This window comes from Pagrus major, chromosome 5, assembly GCF_040436345.1.
Source record: "Pagrus major chromosome 5, Pma_NU_1.0".
In the NCBI taxonomy this organism is placed as follows: Eukaryota; Metazoa; Chordata; class Actinopteri; order Spariformes; family Sparidae; genus Pagrus; species Pagrus major.
The window spans coordinates 9,143,803-9,152,578 of NC_133219.1; the positions used below are offsets into that span (position 1 = coordinate 9,143,803).

At 42.0% G+C, this 8,776-nt stretch overlaps 1 protein-coding gene across 1 annotated transcript in view; it reads left to right on the plus strand.

Moving 5' to 3' along the window:
- Positions 1-8,776, plus strand: part of pdlim2 (PDZ and LIM domain 2 (mystique)) — a 45,954-nt gene extending 37,178 nt beyond the window's left edge. Inside the window, exons 8-10 of the mRNA XM_073467163.1 lie at positions 4,576-4,724; positions 5,853-5,964; positions 7,588-8,776. Coding sequence (XP_073323264.1) covers positions 4,576-4,724; positions 5,853-5,964; positions 7,588-7,780 — 454 coding nt within the window. The 3' untranslated portion in view covers positions 7,781-8,776. The remainder of the gene's footprint in view (positions 1-4,575; positions 4,725-5,852; positions 5,965-7,587) is intronic.

Here is an 8,776-nt window from a genome sequence, read left to right on the forward strand (position 1 = left end):
TACCACGTCAGCATTTTTAAATCAGCTCTGACACTCTAATCAAAACTTTTTACTGCAGGTTTTTTGGATATTGTGTAGGATTAAATGAGGATAATTTGTGTGGGCAGCCAGTTTCTGCTTGGAAAATGTCTTTTTATATCTGTAATTATTATTTCCTCTTGACGTCGACTGATTTTGGATTTTTAAAGGCTGCTATAAAAACAAAAGCTTGGGCAAGAAAAAGCCAGTAGCTTATTAATCACCCTTTACTCACAATAATAAAAATCTGTGAGAAATAAGCAATCTTTGATTTTATTAGAAACTGATGCTGTGGAACTGAACACCCAAGTCAATAAATATCTAAATAAATAAATAAATCTGGGCCTCTGAACTCAAAGTAACCATACAAAATCTAGATGGAAGTTTTTATTGTACTTTTTGAGGTATTATTTTCCCTCAAAGCCAGTCGAGAAGCTGGATATAATAATGGAGAAAACTATCGGTCACTGTCAGAGCAGAGTTTCCCTTATACCCCAAAAGTTTGTAAAATGTCCTATCGATGCTAAATCGGTCAACCTGTAGTTTCCTCCTTTCTAAAGTCTGTGAAAGTTCCTCTCAAATCTGAGAAGTCTGTCGAACCAGTACTTTCATTTATTGTCAGTCAGTTTGTGAATTCACTGCTGTGCTGCAGCTGACTCTGTTCTCAGAGCAGTTTGCAGCTGCACGACAGCTACAGATGAATTTTCAGCCTTTGGGAAACACTATATTGTGTCCGCCACCTGCGCTGCAGTTTGCTTTCCCTGTTTCGCCCCCTCTGATGAGGTGATGTAGCTGTAATTCGACTCACAAAAGACCGTCCAATGTTTTCTGTCCCTGCAGAAATGAAAATCTTCTTTTGAGTCGCTCACATAATCCTTTGTGTCCACTCTCTCGGCTGGTGCGCCTGGTGCGAGTGTTTTCACAGTGCAGGACGGTTGACTTTGGCCCAGTTCCCCCCTGCGTAACCATGGCCAGTGATATGACGTGTCGGCAGCTCCACTCCTATACAAACACCCCATATTCCCAAAAAAGTCTGATTGTACTTCTCCCCCTGATTGGCCCCCAGTCTGGAGCCCCCAGCCTGCACACCAAGCCTCTCCCTGCTCCTCCCCAACCAATCACAGACTCTGTGACACCCATTTACCCTCCCCTTCATGTCGCATGGCCAATGAGTTTGAGGCCAGAGGCACACCTTTCAGTCAGACTCTTGTTTTTCTGTCTCGTCTGGTTTAGATAGAGGTGTGTGTTCGGCATCTGCAAGCGTGTGCTAATATTGTTTTTTCTCTCACGCATGTTCTGAGCCTCTACAGCAGTGTTAGCAGTACAGGGACAGTTACTGGAAACAATAGCTGAGCTTCTTTTTCTTTGTCCCATCTTTCTTTCTTTCTGAGGTGAGTCATGTCATTTGGACTTTTGTCATTTGGATTTATTTTTGTCAGTGTTCAGTTCTGCAAGTGAGCCGGTTTGAGTAATATGGATGGAATTCAGCCTTGTGATCTTGGGTATGTTTTGGCTCCATGCATGTGCTATGACTAGATCATTATCAGTGTTCCTCTGTTCCAAGTCTGGGTACAACACACTCTTGTTAGATGCAGACATTGTAAAGATGTGAGAGCATCTACTCTGAAGTTGTCTGATTCTTTGTAAAGTATGCTTCCACTGCAAATCCTTACACTCGACTGCTTATTCAGATGCATGCCGTTCCCTCTCTCCCTCTCTGTTATTTGTTTTACCCCCATTTGACCCAGACTTTCCATTTGTTTTGAGATTGCAATTTCAGAAGGGACAGTGAGCGAAGCGAAAAGGGGAAATGGACTGAGGGTGGAGCTGAGCATGTGGAGAACTTGGAGGGTGTTCTGTAGAGGTCTGTTTTCAATTTGAACCATGTTCGGTGATGCAGAGGAAAGGGTCTGAGCATTTGGTCGCATATTTGTTGTCTTGTCAGTTTGCCATCTCCTGTTTCAGCCATGTTCATTTAGCAGGAAGCCTCAACCAAAAGCTGAAGTCCAGGGAGGAACAATGCATGTATTAAAACACACACAGCCATGTTTAAACCTTAATGAACATATGAGATGTAGTTTTATATGCAACACAATGAGGAAGCGTCCATAATAATTTGGAAAGTGACAGTTTTTAAGGTTTTGTCTTTGATGTTTCACATTTTGGGTCTTTAAGACACAGAGGAAACCCTTTTCTCTCACCGTCCCCGAATTTTAGAACAGCGCGTGAGAACAGTGATCCTGAACCGAAAAACAAAGCAACCAGGGAATGTTTTTTGTTGGGCCAAACTGCTCAATGTTCTTGACTGGCCAAGTCCATCACCTGACCTCAATCCAACTGAGCATGTGTTTCACAGACTGAAGACAAAAGTCCAAAACCAGCGAGAAGTGAAAACTGCTGCCTCACCAGGGAGGATACACAGTATTTGCTGATGTCTGCGGTTCATTAATCCCATAGACTACAAAAGGTTTGACACTCAATATGTTACACAGCGTTATCCGAGTTTGTCAATTTGTCAAATTCCATATCAGCAAATGGGCGATAAAAACAAAACAAAACACTGTTTGCTCCAAACTAAAGCTTAAAATTGGCATTTAACCTCGTAATCATGTTTTATTTCTAATTCCAGCATGAAGGAGGATAGAACAAACACAAATCTTCCACCGTCCAACTTCTTTTGGACTGTGATGTTGTCATTGTACAACAATACAAGTTTGTCCAAAGTATCAATACTTTGATACTTTTCCCCCATAGCACACATACGTCTTGCAGATGTCGGTACGAGTTATGTTGGAAAGACGTAGTATGGGGATTGTTGCTTATTGGGAAGACATTGGTGAGATGTCGACCAATGACATTGTCTCATCAATGTCTTCCAAATTAGCAAACACCCCCCATACTATGTCACTCCAACATAACGTATGTGTGCTACTTGGATTTCGATACCACATGTTTAAAATTATACGATAACCGCATTTGTTAGTAGGTACTGAAACTATAAAAAAGCAGATCTGCAATCAGATTTTCAACCCAAGGCTGCACAGATTGTTACCTCCGCCGTGGAGGTTATGTTTTCACTCATGTCCGTTTGTTGGTTGGTTGGTTTGTCAGCAGGAATACACAAAAACTACTCAACTAAACTCCACGTAACTTGTAGTGACATTTGCGTCTGCATATTTATGTGTTTCCTGTAAAAATAGTCAGGTAGAGATGGTCTCGTTGAGGATATTGATTGGCCGACAGCTGCCACTTTGACAACACTGAATACAGGACCAAGGTGGTTTACTTACCGGGTTTTGCTCCTTGGAAAAGAAAGAAATTATGGTATTTTGTGTGTTTTTGGGCCCTGGTATCATCAGAGGTATTGGGTGTCATTTTTTATGCTAGTATTGTATTTAAGTTAAAGGTTCATCACAACTTTACAACATCTGAATGCCTCATTAAAGCCTCATAGTGCAGTGATGGTCAAAGGTTCACATGTGTGTTACAACACAGTAAGAAACCCTGTAGATGGTTTAAGTTTCGGTCACTGTCTCCGAGCAGATTCCTCACAGCACAGGTGTCAGCTGACCAGTAAATATTTTGGCAGATTTGCTGCATGTGACAACAGGTGAGACAGTCAGTCAGGTGAAGTTGACTAACAATGGCTGACAGGTGAAAGGCATCAAACCACACCTGGCCCAGCTAGAGTGTACCTGGCCAACAGGTTCCTGCTGACAGCAAACACTCAGCTCCTCCACTCAGACAAACAGACTCACACGAGAGCAGAGTTTGTGTCTCTGTGTTTCCTTTATACTCACTGATACTTCATGTGTTTCTTCAGCAGGGGCAGGGAGGGATTGGTATTTCAACCACACATTATAGAAGCAGTAAAAAGTAACCACTTTTCCACCACAGCAGGGGTAAAGAATTTGCTTGTAAAGTGAGCCACTGTTCTTTCTTCTAATTTCTTAATGACTCGACGGTGTGTACTACCGAAAGGTGAAAGCTTCCTCTCCCCTGCTGCCCCCTCCTGTGAACCGACTGTCTGGAAACACCCACAAGATGCAAAGTTACAAGTAGTTTTTTCCTGTTGTTTCTCGCCGGTTTAGTAGACTGTTAGTAGGAGGTACAGAACTCCCTTCTGTTATTTTCCCTCATGCCTTTTGTCAGGCATAGGACCTTCTAATTTATTTACACATAAATAATATTAAACCACTGTTGTGTTACAGTATAAGAGATTTTCCTCATCATATGCTTCCATTGTCAGCCTTGTGTCCTCTTTGTTTTTGCCTTGAGGCTGGAAACTGTGCTGCTGGTAAGGGAATACGATGGGGTCCTGTTGAGCGTGTGTGATTGGACACTCTTTGGCCTCTTGCCTGTGGTGTGCAATCTAAACTTCATGCTAGAAGGTCAAAGTCTTAAAGCCAGCTGCTGCCCCCTCCCTCATTTCCTCTGGATTAAGTTAAACCAGACTCAGGACTCCTTCATAAATGTACATTTTCTGCTGAACACATCAGCTCAACGTATAATTTTAGTGTGATAACGTGGGTTCCTTTTTTTTTCTTCCTCCTACAGCAGTTCGAGCTCTGACTTCGCCATGCAGAAGTACGACAAGGAATCTGAGGTGTACAAGATGATCCAGGAGAACAAGGAGTCCCGCACGGCACCTCGTCAGTCCAACACCTTTAAAATGCTGCAAGAGGTCCTGGAGGCTGACGAGAAAGGTTAGAAACACTTTGCATTCAAAGTTAATATGGACTATTGAAAGGAGATTGATTGGATGGGTGATTAGGTTAAATGCTGATGTTTTAAGTGTGTCAATACTTAGTGCAGAGTAAGTACAGAAACATTTAGTCAGATCTGGACTGTACAACACTTTTGACATATCACAATATAAGATGACACAAGATGTCCAAAATCTAAGACGAAATATAGTCTTATATCACGATGATGATATAATATTGATACATTGCCCAGCCCCAGTTTATCTCAATCCCAATAACTTGTAAGCAGGGGCTGTTCTCAGTATTTGGCTATTATGTCAAATGCAGCACCATTTATATCGTCTTCTACAGTTGCTGGCACCAAATCATACCCGTTGAGTGCATCGTGCAGAATAGAGCTGCTACGATTAGTTGATTCATTCATTCTTCAAGCAAAAATGTCAAATGTTTGCTGGTTTCAGCTTCTTAGACGTCAGGATTTGCTGCTTTTCTTTGTCATTTATGATAAAAAAATAAAAAGTATTTTGAAGATGGACTGTCAGATCAATAGTGAACATAATTGCTAAAGAAAAGAATAATTAGTTGCAGCTCTAGTGCAGAACAAGCCAGTGTGAGTTACTGGATCCTAACTTGGACTTCCATATGGCCGTCACCTGTGCAGGATGTAGAGAAGAGCTCTCCTGTGTGCAGTTTATGTTGTGAACAGCATATCATGAAATACATGTGTCCTCCTTTCCCCCCTCCGCTTTGATAAACGGCCGAGCAAATAAATCCAGATAGTAATAACATTCTTTCATGAAGTGATAATGACCAATGTGTGGAAACCAATTTCATGAAGCGTGTCCCACGGGTGCTGAGCTAGTGATGACGAGTGGGAAACACAAACAAGCTCCACTGACAGAGAGCAGTGAAGACAAACAGCGTGTTGATGTGATGAACAGAGAGACTGTCAGAGCATCCCAGTGAGCAGCTGTGTTAATGTGTGTGTGTGTGTGTGTGTGTGTGTGTGTGTGTGTGTGTGTGTGTGTGTGTGTGTGTGTGTGTGTGTGTGTGTGTGTGTGTGTGTGTGTGTGTGTGTGTGTGTGTGTGTGTGTGTGTGTGTGTGTGTGTGTGTGTGTTTGACTCCAGAGGCAGCCCTGCGGTTCCCAGGGAAGCTCTCGCCCAGCGCACCCAAACCAGCCACATCAGTAGGAGGAGTCAAGAAAACCCACACCTGTCAGAAGTGTGGTACCAGCATTGTGTAAGTGTACAGTCACCTGCAGTGACACGTTCACTGGAATAACAAAGGTGTGGTAATAATTACAATCTTAATTTACCCTGCAGTGAAAGATGTTCCGCATTTACAGTCACAACCGGTTATTAAATTGACAGATGCATCTATTTACTGCATTTATTTTAACTGAATCGAGAAAACACAAGAATCAAGTCTTTACTTCTTTCTAAAGCAGATAAAATGTTGATATTTTCTTGATTTAAAGGATATTTATTGACTCAGCCCCATGCCGATGGAAAGTCAAGTGACGTAGATGGGGACTTATATAAATATATAAATGAATAAAATGGTGGAACAATACAGCTTGTCCTGCATAATCCAAGTCTGTGGAATACACCCACTTCAGAAGGGGTAACGCTAACATTTTTAGCTGAGCAGCTACAGGGAGGATTTTTGGGGTGAATAACATCTATTTTGAATCAATTTGGGATCTCTGGGCTACCAGAGACCTCGGTGTGTGCTGGATGTACTGTATGGAGCCATTCTATGTTGGTTTGTAGGTTGTTTATTTTAGGTAGATTGTTTTAAAACCAGCTAATTCAGTAATCTACTAGAACGCTGCAACACTTTGCTGTGAAGCTCCAGAAATGTTTTGTTGAGTACGAAACTTCACCTGACTTTCCATCAACATGAGAGTGAGAAGATAGTGACCAAAATTTTTGGGAGAACTGTTTCCTTTAAGTGTAGTTTATCGTCACCTGTTAAAATATCACAAAACAGGTGAAGCTGTTTTGGAGAAAAATGATGTCACTACATTGGCAAAGCATTTGTATATTAAGACACAGGATTAAAAGATCATGCACATTTTTTTGCTGTGGTGTCAACTAAAGTTGTCTGAGGTAACAATACTTCAACACTTGTTTGATACCAGGTGTTGAAAATGATACCATCTCTGCATTTGATAGTATCAGAAGTACCAAAAATCTACCATCAGAGTTTACTTCTCTTCCGTCACAGGAAAAGCAATGCGTTCAGTGAGTTTAGCACTTGCTGCTGTCGTTCATCAAAAATGCTTCTACAGAGCAAAACAACGGTCATTTTTGACAGCAGGTCAGTTTAAAATATGTCAGGGAGAAGTTTTATACAGTCTGTCTGTAGTATTAAACAAGAAGGAGCTGTTAGATGAAGAGCTGCAGGTGACAGGATGCACACCTGCAACTTCTCAGTGAGGTAACCAACTCTTTTCCTTTTGTTAACATTATCAGGTTTCACATTAACGTTGGGTTTAAATCTGAAATACTGCCAAATAGGGGCTTTTGCTTTTTGCTTTGGCAACAAATCCTCCGCCATCGTCTTGGCGGTCACCTTTCCTTACTCTCGTTACCTGACAGGTTAAAAGTGACTCCTGCTACTCAGTGCTGTAGGAGCTGCAGAGAGTTTGTAATTGCAACGTCCGTCATCTGATTAAGTATTGTTGGCCAGTGGGCGAGTAAAGTAGTCGGTATATGCCTGACCTCCATGCAACACAACTAACATCACCTAGCGTAGCAAGCCCAGTTTATCTGTGTTGATCTGTGAAACACTCATGTTGATTAGCATTGGAAATGAAGGTAGTTTGTCTGATTTCTGACTGCATCCATCTCTCCACAGCACGGTGGCTGTGCGCATCATGGACGACCACTACCGCCACTCCGAGTGCTACACATGCACAGATTGCGGTCTTAACCTCAAGATGAGAGGTCACTTTTGGTTCGGAGATGCGATGTACTGTGAGAAGCACGCCAAAGAGAGGCACCAAGCTCTAGGAACTTCCCCTCGAGCCACCGTGTCCCCTCGTCAGTGAGTTGGCCGCTCCTCACCCACCCCGCTCTGGACATAGAGTGCTGCTCGTCTGCCTGAAGCTCCACCTCATCTGACTCAGTTAAAGACATTGGGATGGGGCGTGGAGGTGGACACTGGTCAACGATATGGCACAGGATGTTCTTTTCTGATCACATTTAACCATACTTTGCAATATTATGATTCACTTTCTTGCCTTTCTTATAATTGTATGAGAATTGGGGCTTTGTTTTCCATATGGCCCAGCCTCCACAGTCTCTTTAGATTATTCTTAGCTCTAATGATGCACAGCTGCCGTGGACTCAAGCCACATCACATTGTACTAAGGCCAGATTTACATAACACCAACGCTTTAGACAAACTCAACAGGACTGGCTCTCTGACTCTCTGAGGATCTGGATAATCATTTGAATCTCCTGCTGACACAAAGGGACCAAAATCTCACCTACACTGCATGCCATTTATAAAAGACGTGCTGTACACAGACAGTGCTGTGTGTGGGTGTGTATGAGTGCATGCTTTCACGTGCAGAAGTGTGGTGGCTTCTGCAGGCCTTCCCTGCATCTGTGTGTGTGCGTGTGATTGTGATTGTGTGTGATTGAGAAAGAGAGGAAGGGGGTCCAAGTTGTTACAGATGGAAAGGAGTATGTGAATTTTTCGCTAGAGTCAGGCCAAAAGCCCTTGAGTTTTTTTTTTTTTTCTTTTGTAAGCAGAATTTATGAGTAGAAATAATGAAAATATACATATATGCTGATGACTTGTTTTGCTGTTTTGTTGCTTATGAGGGACTATAGATTCATACAATATACAGATATTTTTGATGTTTTTGTGATTGAACTGTATTCTTTAATATAGACGATTTAAAATGCATATTGTATGCACAGGACATTTAGTGTGAAAAGAATTGATGATACTACACTTGTCCAGTTACAGCAGTACTCAGAGATACACTATAATGTTCGCATTTCATGTGGCACTTAATAAAACCGCACAACCTGAA